The following is a 20,229-nucleotide window of genomic DNA, read 5'->3' as shown; positions in this document are numbered from 1 at the left end:
TTTCACATATGTGGTAGTGAGTAGAACACATAAATGACAGGAAAGCAAAAAAAAAAAAAAAATTGCCCTAAGTCAGGACATGAGGCACACATCCATCTGTAACAGAACCAACACAGAGCTTAGATAATGAGAAGCAAGTATGCAGCACGTACAGTGTTTGGAGTTCTAGCAGGGTTTGTAACGCACAATTCCGAACTCCTGGTGCGTGAGATGTGTGCTGAGCCTTGTGGAACATTTTCTGTATTTGTGCTTAGCAAGAGGAAAGCACGGGATGAGGGGAAGTTTTCTAGTGAGATCACCATAGTCCCTTGATTTATATTGATACTTCAAATCTGATAATTATTTGATTTCATAACATAGAATTGGCTTTTCAAAATTAACATGGTGAATGCCATTTAAGATTTTTTAGTAACTAATACCCCGGAGATGTGTCATAAACAAAGATTAAGTGGAAATCTTCTGATCTGATTTACATACTCTTCTATTTTTAGTATCTCAAGTCACCCACATGAAAAACTTCATCAACCTACATCTTTAAAATATGCTTTTGTGGCATAAAACCACATGATTTAAAATTAGACTGAAAAGGATCTTCTCTTCATAGTGTGAGAAGTTCCTTTCACTTCAAAGTATGTGTGAAGTATATTCTTTCATGTCATAACAACAGTGGCTCCTTACAGTTATAGAGAAACAACTGACTATCTTTTTTTTTGTAGTTGAAAGTAATAAGCATTGCATTTCAAGGCTGTGAAACCCATTAAAAAAAAAATCTTTTGAAATTTTTTCCAAAAGCATAAGAGAAGTTTATCAAATAGAGCTGAATACATCAGTATTTGGTTACCCTGATAGCTGTTAAAATACATATGTAAGAGAGAACTGTAAAGTGAACCAATACCACAGAGAAAGAAGAAAAAAATTTAGGGGACTCTCTAGGTCAAGCATCTCATACAACAGTCACAACATAGACACAATCCAAAAATTCTGCCACATTCCTTTGGCTGTGTAAGTTTGCTTTACTGGGTATAGTGTACTCAGCACGTCTCTTCAGAAGTGTAACATGTGAAATGCTGCATAAATAATCAACTTATCTCCAAGCATTATAGGTCACAGCAAGGAGAACAGAGAGATGGCAACGCACGTCTCGGTGCACCTCTCAGGTTCTGAGATTCCTCCCAGCCTTGGCAGCTCCCTATAGCAAGCAGGTACTTCCCTATGTGGGCAATTCTAACACTTGAAACACCATTGCCAAGAACTGCAGTAAAAAAGTGAGCTAGAAAATTCTTCCATCTCTAGCATGTATGACACATATAGCAACATAATGACACTAAGTTTTTAAAGTTTTATAAGATTAAAATGCTTAGTCTATAATAGATATCATTACATCATTGGCTATGCAAAAGAGTACAGCCTAGCACTTCATCAATGCTGTTACACTTAGTATGTTTAGGTCAGACAACAAAATGTAGCATCCCTTTATTCCTCTCCCAAAGCAGCTATTAAAACTTTGGTTTTCATCCCCACTATCAGGAAAATTTGACTGAGTCTTACTATGCAACACAGGTTTTATGTGCTAAGAACTGGCAAACAAAACCAAATATGTGGAAGACACTCACTTAACTCACTATATGTAGGACATGATGTTCACTGAACCACATTTCCTTTGAAACACAATGGGCAAATTCAGAACCCACATAACTCATAGAAATTTATTTATATAACTGTTCTGGTTTTGTTAGTGAGGGGGGGCCTAAGGTGGTAGCTTCTGTAGGAAACTGCTAGAAGTCGCTCCCCTTTGTTCAGTGGACTCGGCCGGGCCTAGGGCGGACCCGCTGCTGGCCAAGGCCGAGCCAATTGGTAGCAGAATGTCCCGTGATAACGCCTCTGCGATAACGTATTTAAGTAGGGGAAAACAGGAAAAAGAGGAGGAGAAGATGTGAAGCAGCTGAGCGGGGGGCAGAGAGGGGGAGGCGCGAGCCTCATGGGCCTTGCAGGCCTCACCCTCTGGCCTCCCGCCGGGCAGCCGACTGGGCCCAACTCGGCCCAGCCCGGCTGCAAGAAGTGGAGAGGAGATGAGAAGTGAATAAGATGTAAAAAGGATCCTGAGAGACGTCTGCCAGCCTGTTGTGAGGAACAGCTGCAGACGCCAAGGTCAGTTCAGAAGGAGGGGGAGGAGTAATATGGCTCCTGGCCAAGATTCCTCTGCAACTCGTGGTGAAGACCATGGTGGAGCGGGTTGTCCCCCTGCAGCCCATGGAGGTCCACGGAGGGGCAGAGATCCACCTGCAGCCCGTGGAGGACCCCACGCCAGAGCAGGTGGAGGCCTGAAGGAGGCTGTGGCCCGTGGAGGGCCCGCTGGGACAGCTGTTCTAGAGGGACTGCACCCCGTGGAAGAGATGACCCACGCCAGAGCAGTTTCACGAAGGACTGTGGCCCGTGGGAGGGACCCCACGCTGGAGCAGAGGAGGAATGCGAGGAGTTCTTCCCCCGACGATGATACAGTGGCGTAAAGCAACGCGTGATGAACTGACCGCGACCCCCATTCCCTTTTCCCCCCCCCTGTGCCGCTCGGGGGGAAGGTAGTAGAGATAATGTTAAGCCCGGGAAGAGGGAGGGGTGGGGGGAGGTTATCTTGTTCCCTGTCTCATTCTCCTGCTAATTTTAGAAATAAATGAATAGTTTTCCCCAAGTCGAGTCTGTTTTGCCCGTGACGGTAACTTTAAGGATTTCTCCCTGTCCTTATCTCAAACCTTGAGCTGTTTTTCTTATATCATCTCCCCCTATTCTCTCGGAGGGTGGGGGGAGCGAGAGAGAGACTGCGTAGTCTGGTCCCGATCGGGGCTGAACTACGTGAATAAATCATAGGCCTTTTGTTTGATTCATACACTCTTTGCCTCATTAACTGCACATTAACTAACCTGTACTACAAATGAAAAATTATTTAAAAATTCCGTATACCTAGAAATCATATAATTCATACACATACACACACACATACACACATTACTGAAAAAAAAATAAAACTTAATTTCATTTTTCTAGGACTTTACTTTGCAAGTAGAATCATTATTTTTATTTTTATACATATTTTCAGAAAAAAAATATATTATTTGTTTTTAATCTTTAAAACTCCATAATGGAAAATTTTCTCTTGTAAGATTATAGACTTGAAAAAATTTATGACAATATTAAAATAAATCCTTATACTATTTCTGGACTTGCAGTTGCTTTTTAAATAATCTATGAATACTTTACAGTTATTTATCTATTGAGGTATTTTTCTGAAGCTGCATTTAACTTCATAAAGCAGAGAACGGAGGGAGGGGCAGGAAGGTAGCAGCCTAGAGAGAGTTCTGTCACAACCACTCAGGGTTGTTTATATCATTATAAATATTTTTCCAGTCCTGATTTACACTAATTATGCATGTTAATTGGAAAGGAGGCGTCATCTATGAAGTGGTATTCTTAGCAATTAAAATACTTCAAAAGAAGCTTTAAAAAGACTAGTTACGTGAGACAAAGGAGCTTTTTTATATGCGTTCACATAGAACACCTCCAAAGGATGCCAGAAAAGGACATGCTTGTGTAAGCTGCCATCAGAAGATAACAATTCTTTAAATAAAACTGATACTCCAGCAAACTTTCATTTAGAGGGCATTTAAAAACATAAACACCTTTTTTTTTTTTTTTTTGCTAGAATTGCTAAACAAAAGTTGTTGATTTTAAGAAATCTGTCTGATCAAGAAATCTCTGCTTCCAAAACTCATCTGAATCTATGAAATAGGTTTGATACCAAGTACATGGTAGCTCTAAGCCCAACATTAGAGAATGAACATAGCTGAATGTCCTCCTGCCTCAGGCCTAAATGCTCACTCTACTGAAAGAAGCAAAAGGGAGAACACCTATCCCAGCATCCATGACAATTAAAATGGTATTTTATATAAAATTCATGCATAAAAAATAAACAAACCCAAGCACAGTTGTCAGGTTGAGCGGGGGAATCTGAGAGTAGAAAAAAAAATAAACTTATTTTCAACAAACACTTTCAAAGCAATTACTTCATTTCTATCTTTACTAAGTATCCCAATACAATAATACATTTTATGCTTTATATTTTGCTAATTATGATTGTAATACAGCACATTCTCAAGGATTAGTAAAAATTTTGCTGTCAAATGCAAGAATCATATGGTTTATTCAGCACAGAGAATATGTGACATCTCCCTAAAATTACAGTACTTGCTTTTACAGTACAACTTCACAGGGAATTGCAAGTAAATCAGTAAGCTAATTTATGACTTAAAATTAAGTTAAAGCATTTGTAAAGGATAATACTCTTGTATTTATCATTTAATAACATGCAGACTGTTCAAATATCTTGAAGCATTAAGTAATTGAATTTTTGTGTAAAGGCTGATTTTAAAGTTTTTTTATAGCACCAGCAACACACAAATTCAGCAGCGATACAAGGAGAGAAAATGTAATGTACATTTTAAAAAATTAGCTTGATTCAAATTTAAACCTATCTGCAAAACCAAGGGTTTATGTCCTGCAACTGTAATATACATTCTCAACCTCCCCTCAGATTTAACATGAGCTTTTCCTTAAAAGACACTTAAATCTTTCCTGCAGTCTAAATTCCCCAGCTTTATATCACAGATAAGTAGCTTTTCACAATGAGTAATGTAACGAGTGTTCAAAGCCATCATTCAAAACGCTGAAATAAAACTAAATCTTTCCCTCGCATACAGTCAGAGATGATGCACCAGCAATACCCTGTAATTCCACAGCTGCAGATTTTCCATAGAATTCATTTCTTACACCATGAATTCTGTTCTTTCCTTAAAAAAAAAAAAGTATGTAATTAAAAATGCCCCCGCAAAAAAAAATAAAAACAAACAAAAAAAACCCCACCTGTCACTTCTCTACATAATACTTAAGCAATAACCTCTGACAGGTGGGACCTGCTCTATTTATCTCAAAGGCCCTCATAGGTTTCATTATTACCCAGCTGCATATTTTGTCTTTTTTCCAAGATGCTGGAAATTTGTTCTTTTCCAGCAGGGTAATAAACAAAGCAAAACAAAACAGAAAAACACCAAAAAACCCCACACCCACACAAAGGCCATTTTGAAGCAGTACAATTCTGCACCTAGCTTTGCCTACTTTCCTTTCCTTACCAGACCACGCATGACACTGCTGCTAACAGGTAGATCATCCTGCCTGGAGAAACACAGGAACAGCTGAGGAACAAAGATGCACAAATACTTAAAGTGAGCACATGCTGCCTGTTTCCTTGGTGCAAAACCAAAGGAATGAAGTGCTCCTCACTGTTACCTGGACAGGTAGCATAAAGAGAGCCGTGGTCAGAAAGGCATGCTTCTATGGTTCTTGGACAGCATGATTTAAAACTCAGTTCACAAATAATCACTGCTAGCAATCAATCAATCAATAAATAACATTATTAGTAATAATTCTTAGCTCTGTCTCTGGATAGGGATGAGTGAGCTACAACGGATATTTGGCCATATAGTCATGGGGTTTTTTGTTTGATTTGTTTGGTTGGATTTTGTTTAATTACCAGAAAAAAAAATTCTCTTCAGCTCTGAAATGAGAACCCTGCCTAGCCCATCAGACATTCAGCTGGCTAAATCTCCTTATACTGCAATGAAAAAAAACCTAAAATGTAATTGAAGTGTCTCTCAAGTTAAATATATCAAAACAAAAAATAAGGCAGCATACAGCCTGTATACAAATATGACATTAAGAAGTATTTGCTAGCTTACCTATTTTTATATCTATATGTGTATACACGCACTGCTTTCACTTACAGCTTTGACTTTCACAGCCAACAAACACTAATGTTAAATTCTCTCCAGCGAGGTGGAGAGCTCTGTCACCTCTAGCACCTTCTGCCACACTGGAATAACAGGAAGTCACAGCCAGGCCGTGTCCTAGCAGCATTCCAAGCCTTATCTGTAATGCATCAACTTCATTTTACCACTTAGAACACTGGGAGAATGATCTCAAAATGTTTTTGATATTATTTTATAAGCATACCAATATACTTCCTTCCTAAGAACGTCTTTTGATGTCACATGTGTTTGTATACACTAAGTTTTAGCGAGAATTGTAGGAGCTATTCAGAGTTCCTATGTATTTACTTCATTTGTTGATTTGAAGCTTTTTGAGGTAGAAGAAAAGCTATTGCCAAACTGATTTTTAGCAGAAGAATTCAAGATTGCATTCAAAACTAAATTATGTGAAACCTTACATCAGTAATTCAAGTAGTTTTAATAAAATTTTAAAGTGTATTAAAATAGTTCCAAGCTTTTGTGATTTTTTGTTATCAACACTTCGAAATTATTTTAATTTTTCTTTAGTTATAGCATCTGCTTTCTTAGCAATAACATCAATGTAGTGGGGTTTTGTTGGTTTATAGGGTAGCGTTGTAAGTAATGACCACAACAACAGCAGGAAGTTTTTAGTAGAACCAGAAGGCGGACAGAAACGAATGCGACTCGATGGTATACAGAAGGTTTGTAGCAGCTGGGAGGTAAGCTGGGTAAGAGCAGTTGTTCAGAAAATGGTGATGAGAGCACAGAAACAGCTGCTCAGTTGCAGAGGCAGGAAACAGTACTTGCAACCATGAAACCTGAATACAGGAAGCTCGATATATAAAGATTAGAGTTTTTTCCAAAACTGGAAAGTCAGGAAAGAAAAGGAAGAAATCTGGTGAGAAAAGGGGGAAATCTAGATGAAGGAGACTGATAAAGAACTCAGATCCCATGGGGAATGTTTTAAGAATCAGTAACTACTGAGAGTTTCTGATCACAATAAGAGATGCTGGTACCTGGACCACTTTCTTAACAGAACTATGCATTTTATTATTATTCTACTTTGCAGGAATTAAATTAAAGCTAAACCATCTTGGGGAGTACATATACTTCCAGATGCTTCTGTTAGTCATGCCATACTGAGCAACACATTTAGTTTTCAAACTTAACTTCATTTAATGTTAGTCAGAGCTATTGCTGCCAGCTATCAGCGCTGCACTAACTCTCCGTGATGTTAATGTGTGACCATCAGCGGGTCGGAAGTTGCAAGTGTATTCAGGCCCGCCTTGCCTAGCAATAAGTAAGCTGCCCACTGACAGGCAGGCAGTAACAAACTTGGAGCAGAAAGGAAGCACTGGTTGTACAGTGAGCTTACCCAGCACTGAGGGCAAAGGGAGAAAAAGACTGTGAGCATGTGGAGAGACAGGGAAACTGAAATGAATACATTTCATTAAAGAACTTATTAGTTGGTTTTGAGGTTTAAGGTGCCCCAGGAAAATTTCCTTTTTGAAGTTCTTTATTACTTCAGGAAGTTGTTTTGTTGGCCAAAAATTATTCCCAAGACTGGAAAAATACTTAGACCCAGAGTTTGGAAAATTAAAAAAGGATGACATCAGAAAACTCTGTAGAGAGTAATCAATAGATGCAATATATTGTACAGATTGTTTTCTTATATACATATATATATATATTTAAGAAGAGCAATCACAAAATAGATCCAGTCAAATGTAAGAATTTATTGTTTTTACAGATTTATATCATAATCAAAGCAGACTACCAACTGGTATAACCTTGTATTCAGTTAGGTTACCATACCACCAGTGTCAAATGACAATTGGAGATGCTCATCACTAACAAACAGTAATACTGATCAGTAATTCAGATGACAAGTGCAATTAAACATAAAGAGCCATCTGCTATTTCAGCAGTTTTCAGAAATATTAATTTAGTTAATCACTTGAATTTTCAGCAGTAACAGTAGCAACATTTCTATTCTTAATCCATCCTGCAACTTGACAAGGAAAGAAAATAGTAATAGAGCTCAATTCTGACAATGGGAAATAGAGTACCAGGAGGCAAATAAAATCCCTGTTTTGAAAATTGAGTCGGGGAGCATTTAGGATTTTAGAGAGTTGATACTTCACTAGTCTGTAAGGGGGGTGACTGACTTTCCACGACACTCTTTTCCACTACAGTGGAGAATAAAGAATCACTTTGCACAGCAGTGCTATCATCCAAGAAATCCAGTGCCATAAGCGAGAACAGAGCTGTCAGATTTCAGGTTATGGATCCCATCAATACGTATGTATTTTAGATGTTATACACAATTTTGTACTTATAGCTACTGAGATTAAAGAAAAAAAAAGGAAAAAAAGCATCTACAGTGTAGATTAGAAATACCTCTGTTAAATACTTGACAAGACAAGTAAAATTGTTTTATGAAAATAAATTTAAATTGAGGCCTTGGAAGTTAAACTATTGTTACATGTTAAATCTTACACACAGTACACCCCCTTGTATCATCCATAGAACAATATTGCTAGACCTTATTTTAGTATTTCTGGACCCTATTTATCATTTTTTAAGCAAGTACATTTCTGGCATTCTATTTTTACAGAATTCCTAACTAAATTTTCTGAATAGATGCTGAAGCAGTAAAAAAAAAAAAAATTACCCACTAGCTTAACTTAGCTAAGTATTAGTCATATCATCATTACCTTGTTCCCATCTAATTCACAGAGTGAACTCCTCAAAAGTAAGTATATTCTATTCCAAAGTAATCAGATTATACGAAATCAAAAAGAGGAAAGAATGGAAACTTGAGAGATTTGGAATGTTGTTACAGAAGGCCATTACAATTTTAGCAACAATTTACTTTCTCCATTTAGTGTTATATCTATGGCTTACTAGAAGCCAACTGGCAGTCATGAAGCAGCATTTTGTTTCTTATTTCTGTTGACAATCTTTCAATTAAAACAAAGAAAAATTAAAATGTTGTTGAATCTTTATGATTTTAAACTGAAAAATGTTCTTTAAGAGAAAGCTGTTACAACATGTTGCTTTTGTAAATGAAATATGCATCTCAGGACTTCACTGGTAAAATAAAAATCAAAACAGTTAAATTTAGAAGCTTGGCTGTAAGAACAGTAATAATACACACCTACTCATTAAAAGTTCAATAAATCTTTTCTCTATTCCTACCCTATTTTATTTACTACTTTTTATTTATAAGGGAAGCTAGCCTTTCTGCATTTTGATTTCACCACTTTAAGACAAAAATCTATATTCCTTTGTATTAATTATTGTTCAACTGGTTTGAGTTTCATACTTAGCAAGAGACAGCTATTAAGAAGCTTTGTTATAATTACCAAGAGCCTTAACACTGGCTTTAGTGAGGCCAGAATTTTGTCTTTTGAGCAACAACAATCTGTTAGAATATGATTTTACAATGCATAAATGTGATTATCTGACAGATTATTTGTCCCTTTGAGTGAGGCATTTCTGGTGATGCTTGTCCAACCCCTACTTAAGCATCTCCAATTATGGAGATACCTTGTTGGTAATTTATTCTAATATTCCATTCTCTTTTCTACAATGGGTTTTATATCTAATCTCATTTATATTTAATCACTGGCATAATTTAACCCACTACTCATTATCTACCTACTGCAGTGAACAAGCATATATAAATTATATTCCACAAAATATTGGAAGTTAGTTCCATTTTTTACACAGTTCGTGCTTTCTGGACTTATGATCATTTCCATTGCTTTCTTTTGGACTTTCTTTCCAAGCAAGTTTTCCCACTTCTTTCTTTAACCATGGCATACTAAATGGAAAAAGTGTTCCAGCTGACGTGTTATGAGCACTGATTAGAAAAAAATATTTTACTTACTTTACTAACATTATTCCCATTTATATAAATCAGTATGGTGTCTGTCTCTACTCTTAATTCTTGTTCAGCTTGTAATCTACAATACCATACACACAGATTACTCCAACAGCATTTTCTAGTCCTGCATTTCTATTATTGACCCTTCCTACATAAATGAGAATGTCAGCATTTTTCCTTTGTGAGTTTTTCTCCAGTTTGACAATAGGTCATCAGTGATATTCCAGACATATCACTTTGCAAACAATTATCTACTTTCCTAACACTAGTCTCGTCTAAATCTGTCTACCTTGCTTAGGAAAATGTTGCATCAGATAGCGTCAAGATACTTAAAGATATGACATCTACTGCTTCTCCCCTAACCTCAAGGCCTGTTATGCTATAGGAGAAAATTAATTTGGTTTGAAATAGCTATTTTTTTATTAATTTATTGACTCATGCTCTTGTCAGTAAAAATCATCTCAGAGTAGTGAATGTGCTATACATTCACACTATCAGTTACTTCACAATAGCTTCCACGTGTACACAGAATCTAAGCTGACTGTAATAAGAGAAAGAAAATCACAGTGTTACCAGAAACAGTCTGTAATGTACAAATATTTTTTGAAAGATATTTTGAACAAAATAATTCCCTTTTACTCAAAAAAATAAAAGTGCTAGAAAGGAGAGTGGAAAGTGAAAAAAGAATACTGTTGACCCTTCAAAGACGCGTCATCTCTGATATACATTTAATTCTTTACGGTAAAAATGCAGCTAATGCAACAGGTTTACATGTTGTAGAAGTCTCCAGCTGCTTGTTCTGAAACTGGTTAATAATAACAAAGACTAAGTTTTCTTTCAGTTCATCGTTCTAAAAATACGTGGAAACCTCAAACTCTCAATTTCTAAAGCATTGTTCAATAGGTTTAGATTTAAAATTTGCTATAGCACTCTCTATTGACACCTGCTGCAAGCAAAACGTTATTTTCTTTACGTAATAGTAACCCATCAAGTCTCATATCTTTAATTTATTTCCCTCAAATAGCTCAATCAGAAAGCAACTTTGCCAGTCTTTATGACGCATAAAACTCCTCTGCTTTTGCAGTCCCTTGGTCATCTAAAGCACAAATAGCTGCAAAGAGAAAATGGCTGCCATTTTGTTGAATGATTTAATGAATGTGTGGTATGACATTTCAATTTAAGTTTATACCTGTTCCATTTTTAAGTCATTGAGAAAGTGTGTTTTCTTTGTGTATGCAAACATTTAAGGAAAGCAGCAAAATGTATATAAAGGTTATTTCAGAACCTGTTTTCTTAAGAATTGGATTACTGTTATAAAACTATTGCATACATTAAATTGTGCATCTAAAATGTCTACATTCTTTCACTAGAAATATCAGAGAGCATTATTTTAATTTAGTATAATCACCACTACCGCATAAACCTACCTCTTTTGGCATGAAGGACAAGAAGCATTGCAAAGCTGACTTTCCCTTTAAGTTAACTGAATACAAATGAGGCTTTGAAGAACAGCAGTCAATCACTGTAAAACAAAATTCAGAATCAAATCACAGATGTTATTACAATAAATGTCAACTTTGTAATAGTTGCAGTACTTCAAAGTGATTTCCAACATAAGGTATCTACATATCTGTATGGTAAACTTTCCTCACAAATTTACAAATGAATATAGTATTTCTCGTAAGGATTCCAAAGGTAATTTTGAGAAGTGTTAATCATCAGCAACTTTTATTGAAGTTATTGATTTGGGAGAACACAATATTTCAGAAAAAAAAAACCTACTGTAATTTACTTTTGAATAAAAGCATTTGGCAAAATAGTTAACTAGTGAAAATTAATACTACAGGGAGAAAAATAGTTGTCTGAAACTGTTTTTCTCAATTACTTTTAGGCATAATCTACCCTACAGAAGTTTAGCAGTGAGGCTTCCTTCATTTTTCAGACTTTCATGTACAATTTTAAGGCACTGGCAGAAGCACGGGTTTCCAATAAACAAGGTAAAACTCCTCCAAGATCAGTATTCATCCTGGAATACCAGGATCAGTATTCCTCCAGTATTCACTATTTGAACAACACTGGACCTAACTGGATGTCACATTACTTTTTTCAAGCACAAACTCTGATCTAGAAATCATGTGCAATGCGTCGATTCCCATGCTCATTAGTTGCCTGTTGTAGATGGTCTTACTGTTCTCTTCCAAGTTAAGACGATCAACTAAGACCCTTTGAAGTCCACTTACCGCATAGTAAAAAAACCTCTCTGATTCTTGTCAGATCATTTTTTGTCATCATCCACATACAGTTCTACATAAAGATACAACTAAATATTATAATACTGTCTTGCAAAAGAAAGACTCCTGATTTCCTGAGCTCACAGGGCCAAGAGGCCATGTAAGCATAGCTGCAAAATTCTCTCATGAATAAAGATGTTGAAACAGCAAAGGAGATGCCAGGACTGAAGTAGAAAAGGGATGAGCAACAATGAGTGAAGGATAAGAATCTCTACTAGTTCTATCAAGAAACAAAGAACAGCAATCTAATTCCACATATTGTCCGAATGTCATTCTGTGTTGGGTATCATGCAGAACAGAGGTCCTATGATTAACCTGCAGACAGCCTGTACCCCTAGGAAAAAGAGAAGTCCAGGTACTTATACTGATGATCGATTAACTGAAGGGTAAACATTGTTGAAACAATCAGTAAAAGCCCATGAGTAGGAAATTAGTACCGTTGATTTTTTTTTTAATTTTAACTAGTGAAAGCATATTCAAACATTTTTTTAAAAAAAAACATACCCTAGCTACTATAGGGGGAAAAAAAAGGGGGTGGGGGAACCTGCCATTTTCCAAATACCTATTTTCGGCAGGTGTCACTTTACAGGCAAACCAAAATGTCTTACCTTAAATTATATCAAGCAGCACTTTTTAAATAATTGCTTTAGGTTTTCTTAAATTAGAAAATGTGTATATCAGAAGTAGTCTGACAGATTTTCTCTTAGCATACCTGAATGGTCATTAGCATGCAATTTAAACTCCTTATACTTAGAAAAATCAAACTCCACTCTGGTACATGCATGTCCTTTGTTCTGCAGCAGAAAGGGAATTGATTTTGTAGAACCAACATAAACACCACAAAAGTCAAATAGTTCCTGTAAGTTTAAAGAAGAAGAAAAAAAAAAAAAAAAAAGGATTCAAGCACTGTGAAGTCAAGTTTATAATTGGACAGTATGTGAAAAATATAACTGTTCAATGATTCACAATAACAGTCTTGGTTAATCAATTGTCTTGCATAATCCTTATTATTATATCCTTATAATCCATATCTTTAAAATCTTCCCAGGACATAAAACACAACAGTTTAGAATTCAATACATAAGTACAGTTACGCCATCAGGAAAGTTTTTATCGTTCAGTAAACAGATCGGTGGATTACTTTTCCCCTTATTGCATTTTTTCTATAACTATCTTAAAGAACTCTCTCCTTTTTAACATAGTTTTTCCAGATCGTCAACTTCAAAACTTAAAGCTGTCAGCTATCATTTAGTGCAACGGTTATATGTCCATTTAGTTTTTAATTTCTTTTCCTAAGTTCTTCTTTGTTAGTTTTCTCAGGAAGTTAGTATAGGAAAAAAATGAAAAATATGAAGTAGGGATGAGACACTTTGACATTGAGATAAAGCAAAACATTATCAATCTTACCAATTGCTACAATTTCTTCATACTTACCACATCAATGTTTATTTCAGGAATCTCTACAAATCCAGCAATTCTAAGCAATAGTACTCCTGAATTTCGCACTGCTACCTAAGTGAGTGGAAAACAGTATCATTGTTGACAAGGTCATTTTAACATAACTATCTCACCAAATCTGTCATAATTACATGAAAAAAAAAATTAAAAAACCCAACAAACCTACCCCACAAATATAGAGTGGGGAGAGATATTCAACATAATTTATAATAAAAGTATCAAAATAACTGTACCCTTGTAATATAATTTTGTTATGGAAATACAAAGAGGTAAAGTAAATGCCTTCATCTTCTAGAACATATATGTATACAGATGCCAGTGAGATGTGGCTACAAAAAAGAACCAAACACCCCTCTGTTGCATGCCATATCTAGGATAGTCACAGTTGTCAAGTAAAAAAAACAAACAAACAAGTTTTAGGAAAGTCTCCTGCAGATAAAAATAATGTTGCAGGAGGCTGTATCACCAGAATGAACAGTTTTCTCCATCGGGAGAGAGCTGAGTGGATGGGTTAGAGGTATTCAGTGACTGTGATGATTGTAAAGCATACTACAACACAAATTGATGGATGGAGGTGCTGGTACAAAGTAGACACTATTGTTCTAAGCAATGCTAAATCTGTTTTAGAAGTGGAAAGAAGAAACGGATACTAGGTTTAGCAAGCATAACACAGGCAGCCACAGAAGATGAAGAATCCAGGATTAGAATCAGAAAAGGTAGCAAAGATCAGCCCCATGATAGCACCCTTTTTTCCATTCTCACTTATCTGACCAAGGACAAGTTCAGGAAGCAGGCATGCAGAAAACAAAATAAGATTAGATATTTATTGCACTCCTATTATCAAATCAAAACTTCTAGTAAATCTGTCTCTGAGATGACCACAAAAAGAAGTCAAGAAATTTAAGACACTGCAGTATTCCAGTCTTGCTTTTCTATAGATCATAAAACACTGCAGATTTATCTACATGACCTTCTGAAGACAATCGCACATTAGTTTCAAAAGTTTGGCAATGGTGTAATACAAATCAGCTCAAACTGTGAGGCTGTTTTGATCCTTCAGAGCAGGTCTGAGATCAAAATAACAGAATAGGTTACAGAAGCCATCAACTACTATAAGAAAGCGTTTTTCTTTTTTTTTTTTTCTTAAAAAGCATTAGAATATTGGAGATAAAAATCCAAAAGATGCTCAAAAGTACACACAACTCCATACATAAACACACAACACAACACTCAAAAGACAAATTCTTCCAGTTTTGAATACCTCCACTTTTGTATCAAATCTCATTTTTGTATTCGGAGTGAAACAGATTTTGAGATCAGCTTGGCCTCCCACAGGTAGCACCCCTTCAGAAGGGGTGATCATCATTCCAGGCAGTGGGTTTGTATCAAGAACCTTCAAACACAAACATGAAACGTTAATAATACTGAAAAACGTGGGGGTTTGGGGTTTTTGTTTGTTTTGGGTTTTGTTTTGGTTTGGTTTTTTTTTAATATCATTATATCTAGCATGAAGATGTTATATTCTTACAAGGAGAACCTTCATAATCTATAATGCTAACTTGGACTTAGACATTTGGGGCAAAAATACAGGTAAACAAAATAAAGTAACAGATTCCTAAACATGATGACTGTCAGTTTTTACTATGAAATAATTCTTGCACACCAGTTGGAAATTTCCCATTCTAGTCTTTGGGTTGTTTTCATGAAGTTATGAAAATTAAGACTTGCTATCTAGCAAATCTCCAGAATTTTCTACAAAGCATTGTTTCAGTGACAGATAAATTCATCATTTCTTTTTTGCCATTCACAGCAAGACGGGACACGGGATCCTAATATTGTAAAGTTCAGTAATATTACTAGGAGCAAATATTCACTTTACCCACAATTAGTAAGGCTAAAATAGATTGTTCTCCTCTAACACACTCCAAACAGATAGCTATTTAAAATATAGCTACATAAGTGATAATGACTAAGACCAACCAACCATGTCTCAGCTTAAGAGTAATTGTGGAGGCTTAAATGGCTGAGGATAGTTTGTTTGTCTTATTGATTATGCTGATTTTATTCTTTCAGGCCCATCCTCCAAGAGTGTAGTAAAAATACTTGCTATTACAATGCTCAGTTGATAAACAGAGAAATATGGTACAAATCAAAATAAATTAATCAAGTTTCTTAGTACTGAAAATTATTTTGCTTCACTAAATAAATACAGAAAATTATTCTGTGATCAGGAGAACTAACAAGGTTAGGTTTCCTACTAATTTGTGTATTGTGTCTTTACCCACTCTGGCATCCATCTCATCTCTTATCCAATTCATAATACAGCCTATTTTCTTCTCAGATGTTAGTCTGGCAATCACATCTGCTATGACTGGTCTGGTTCTATGCATGCACCAGCACGCATAGGATGACTAGATAGTTTGCTCTGTCTCTCAAAATATAAAAACATCTAAGTTGTAACTGCTTTTTCATAGAGTACACCAACATGGGGTTCTACCCTCACCACTGTTTCTCATGAAACTTCCAGAATGTTTTAGACTATTACCACTTTGCTTGTCGTCAGTCCATCTAGCCATCAATCCAAATATGACAGAAGGACAGAATTCCTATTCACACAAATCTTGTTTCTTCAGAAAACCACACAAAAACGTAAGCAGATGTGTATCTAATAACTGAGAACACAAAACTGTAACACGATCTGATAGGATGAACTCCCTTCTTTCTCCCCACCCCAAGAAATTAAATACACTAAAAATAATTTTAGCTTACTTGGAAGTATGCATGATTGTGTCCTATGTTTTGAAGAACAGCTGTCTTACAAGTAGATAACCCCAGTGGACTATGATTGAAGCGTATCCTTCGTTCCACAAACTGAACTTTAGTAGTACCAAGCTATAAAAAAGAAGAGAAAAGAAGCAAACTAAATAAGATATTACTAAGTACAAATAAATAATTCAGTCCAATTTTCTTTTCATTACATAATGAGCTAATATGCTCGTGGAAATGCATAAATTGGAAGTACTCAACTAGACAAATACAGTTTAAATGTGAGACAAGATTTACTCAATATATTGAACTTATCTAGATCCAAAGTGAACAGAGACAACCCCAGAGATATTTCTGGCCTAATTTCAAGACAAATTAAAATGTTTTAATTACATTTAATTTAACAGCACAATCTCCATGATTTTTTTAATCCTAAATGTGTGATCAGGGCAAGATACTTCAGAGATTTTAATAGCAGTAGAAATGCTAATATTTTCATTTACACACATCCTAGTTTACATATGGTAATTTCCAAGGCTTCAAAAGAAGAAGAAAAGAAAAAAGCTAATGGGGGAAAAAAAAGTAGAAGAGAAAGCAGGCACATCTGAAGGAAGAGAAAAGTTTTCTTGGCTCCCAAAATGGAAGTTCTAGAGCACGCAGCCAGTAGAATACAGTAAAAAAAAAAAAAAACAAAAAAAACAAAAAAAACCAACAACAACAAAAAACAACCAAACAAAACACCCCACACATCTGTTTCCTTCATATTCCCTGGCATGTAACATAAGACAACAAATGATTAACCTAAGCTGAATTTCACTGTTTAGAAGACCATCCAGAACATTGCTTCTCAAATTATCAAATATGTTCAAATAACAATACAAAATTACATTACAGCCTGTTGTTACCCTGAAGCTCTGAAACATGTCTTCACACACACACTTTGATATATATCTCTTGAATATATATAAAAAGAACTATCATACCACCTGTCAACCTTTGTTTGGCTAAACTAAGAGACCCAAGAAGAACAATTACCACGTAATATATTAGGTCCTTATATAAGGACCACTAAGTTGTGGCGCCAAAGGTAGTATATGACACTTCAAAAGCAATAAAAAGGCAAATTCTTTGTCATGCCTTCCCCATCATGTCTGTGGAGCAATTTTATTTTGTTAAACATGCCAAATGGAAGCCATATGAAATGAAAATATTTTTTGAATACATGATAATAGAAATAAATATTTACGATATTACTTGTTTAAAAAACCTACAAATTTTGCTTCTCTAAATCTGCTGTATGAATTGTTACCTTTGCAAAACATTTCAACTTAGTTGTGTTTCCTTTACGCACACACAAATTGAATTCTCCTGCTTCTGGAGAGCTGAACCCTGGATGCCAAACAACTTCACACTCCAGATCTCTATAGGCCTCCACAAAGCCTAAATAAATGTGCATAATTTACACATTATAGCATACAGGTGTACAATTATAAAATTACATTGTATAATTAGAAATAACATAAGCACAATCAAGTGAAATGACCTTCTATTACTGAAGACTAAGCCCACATTTCAAAGGTGTTGAACAGTATGCTGAATTAAGTAAAATTAGTTTCTGAACTCTCATGACACTTGCATAATCTGTTTATTAGTATCTTGCAGTAAAACACACTTAAAGTTCATTGTTTGGTTTTTTTTTTAGCCATGAATTACCCAAATAGTCGACATTTAAAAAAAAAATAAAAGAACATTCTATTCTTCTTATAGAACAACTTTGGTAAAGACCATATATATTTTCCTGTTTGCAATTGAGTCTGAACTCGTATCACAGAAATATCTTTTCTCAAGAATTAGAGCACACCAAGCTCCTGATCCAGTCAAATTTTGTTTGAACTGTGTAATGTCAATTCAGTTAATAGTTAGTTCTTTAATAATGGAGCTCCATCATACTCCTGCAGAACACTATCTTTCAAAGGAAAAAAGGTACAAGCTAATGCCTCACATAGTTCTAGCAAATATTGATCCAGAACGCAAGTAGAAACTAATCCCAGATTGAATTCCATGTATGTCAGACTGTCTACATCAACTTCTTAGCAGCTTCATTCATACAGTGCTTTTGGAAAATTTCCTGTCCTGATGAGCTGTATGATATTGCTAACTGCCATTAAATAGCTGCCTCACTTTTGAAATAGCAGCAATCTGTGCTAAGAAAAATGGTTAGGTAAGTGCTGCTGGCTCGACATAAAAACAATGAACCAGACTGAGTATGCACTCAGGGTAGGGCTTATACAGGGAGAGTTGCTGTGGTATTAACACTCTGATCTGATACAACTTTTGGATACACCAATAATGACCCAAATCTAAAAAATACAGTTTATAACATCAGTTGAATGTTTATCTTACTTAATATTATTGGCATTAAAAATACATGCGGACACACTGTACTTGCATATTATACCTTTGGTTGGCTGTATAGAAAATGCGGTTCCTCTATCTGTAATTATAGGTTTCCAGGTAAAGCAGGCAGGATGGTTTCTGGGATTGCATACCCTGATAGTTGTTCTAAATTCTGTCTCTGCTAGGTAGCCAGGAACAGGATTTAAAATCAGTTCCGTCGTAGACAGCTCAAGTTCAAGAGACACTGCTTTTGCAACTACCAGCACATGCCCAAAGTGTTGGTTGTTTATTGTGTAAGTGAAAGATCTGTAACATAAAAATACGTATTTATCAATATTTTTATGTACTTATGTTGTAGTCAGAGTAAAATTTATGTGAAATACAATTAGCAAGAAAATACTTAATCAAACAATTGAATGTGAACACACAGTTAAGACTGACAAGAGGAAGCAATTTGAAATTGTTTTGCTTACAACTTACATCATGTCAAAAGTGAAAAGCATTTCTCCCAAAGGATGATCAACCTCATACAGTCATTTTAACAGCATTAGTGAGGTGAGGGTTCCATCTCCATAACAGAAGGCTAGAAAACATTTTGCTATACATTTACCTGTGAGGTGCATCAAAAGACCTGAGTATAGATGCAGTGATGCAACACTTTGCCCGAAAGGGCACAGTATTTTCCATAAAATTTATCCTAACAAATACACTGTAACAGCAAACTTTACTCCCTGATATACTTGTGGCTATACAGGCTTTTGACAGGATGGTTTGTTGGGTTTTTTTAAACCCTGAGAAAGATTACTTTAAGAGCAAAATTTTGCAAGACAAAACTGCACGAATTATTGCAGTATCACCAGAAATTAGTGTACACCATTAACACTAACCATAATTACACTGAGTTTAAACCAGTCATTTTTTTTATTCTACTCCTGTGAAGAAAATATGTAAATAGAGACAGATATAAGAAGCGTTACCTTTTAAACATTCCAAGAGTTCTTGTCTCGAATACAATTGGAATATGAGTCTTTGTAAGAGGAGGCACCACCTGAGACAATGGACTCGTCTGCTGTAATTCATCAATTTCAATCTCAATTTGTATCCATATATGGACTAACAAGTTATTGATGATGTACAGTTTCCTGGCTGTTGTAGAATATACACAAACATCACCAAAATCCATTGTAGAAGGACCTGGAATATATAAGAAATAAGATCTTCAACATTAAAAGGTAAAAGTTAATGTAAGGAAGGATAACTACTAAAACATGAACAAAACATTTCAGTTCCTCAAATTACAGGATTAGTCAGCTAGAAAAATCCTGTAGCAGAACAACTAAAATTTGGGAGTAAATACCATGCATGTTCTGTGAATGTTTTCAGTAGTACAACTCTAAAGTCAGCACCAACATTTATTTCTTAATTCTATTTTAGCCATCTATTGAAATAGGAAAAGCAATGAGCTAAATACTAAAGGCATTTATCATAAATACTTCTTTTTATTAATTAGATATTTAAATGGCTATAAAACCAGCAATTCACTGAGAGTTTATACACTTAACCCATTTATTTGCTCCCTGATGTGTGACCA

General features: G+C 35.5%; 1 protein-coding gene across 1 annotated transcript in view; it reads right to left on the bottom strand.

Moving 5' to 3' along the window:
* CFAP47 (cilia and flagella associated protein 47) overlaps positions 1 to 20,229 on the bottom strand; it is a 315,224-nt gene that overhangs the window by 275,712 nt on the left and 19,283 nt on the right. The window contains exons 14-21 of the mRNA XM_086766611.1: positions 19,616 to 19,832; positions 18,700 to 18,944; positions 17,551 to 17,681; positions 16,245 to 16,367; positions 14,737 to 14,868; positions 13,452 to 13,529; positions 12,730 to 12,874; positions 11,154 to 11,248 (exon numbers count right to left, since the gene is read on the bottom strand). Coding sequence (XP_086622737.1) covers positions 11,154 to 11,248; positions 12,730 to 12,874; positions 13,452 to 13,529; positions 14,737 to 14,868; positions 16,245 to 16,367; positions 17,551 to 17,681; positions 18,700 to 18,944; positions 19,616 to 19,832 — 1,166 coding nt within the window. The remainder of the gene's footprint in view (positions 1 to 11,153; positions 11,249 to 12,729; positions 12,875 to 13,451; positions 13,530 to 14,736; positions 14,869 to 16,244; positions 16,368 to 17,550; positions 17,682 to 18,699; positions 18,945 to 19,615; positions 19,833 to 20,229) is intronic.

The sequence above is a fragment of the Chlamydotis macqueenii genome, chromosome 1 (assembly GCF_036417535.1).
Source record: "Chlamydotis macqueenii isolate bChlMac1 chromosome 1, bChlMac1.mat, whole genome shotgun sequence".
NCBI classification, from domain to species: Eukaryota; Metazoa; Chordata; class Aves; order Otidiformes; family Otididae; genus Chlamydotis; species Chlamydotis macqueenii.
This window is presented reverse-complemented; position numbering and strand designations above follow the sequence as displayed.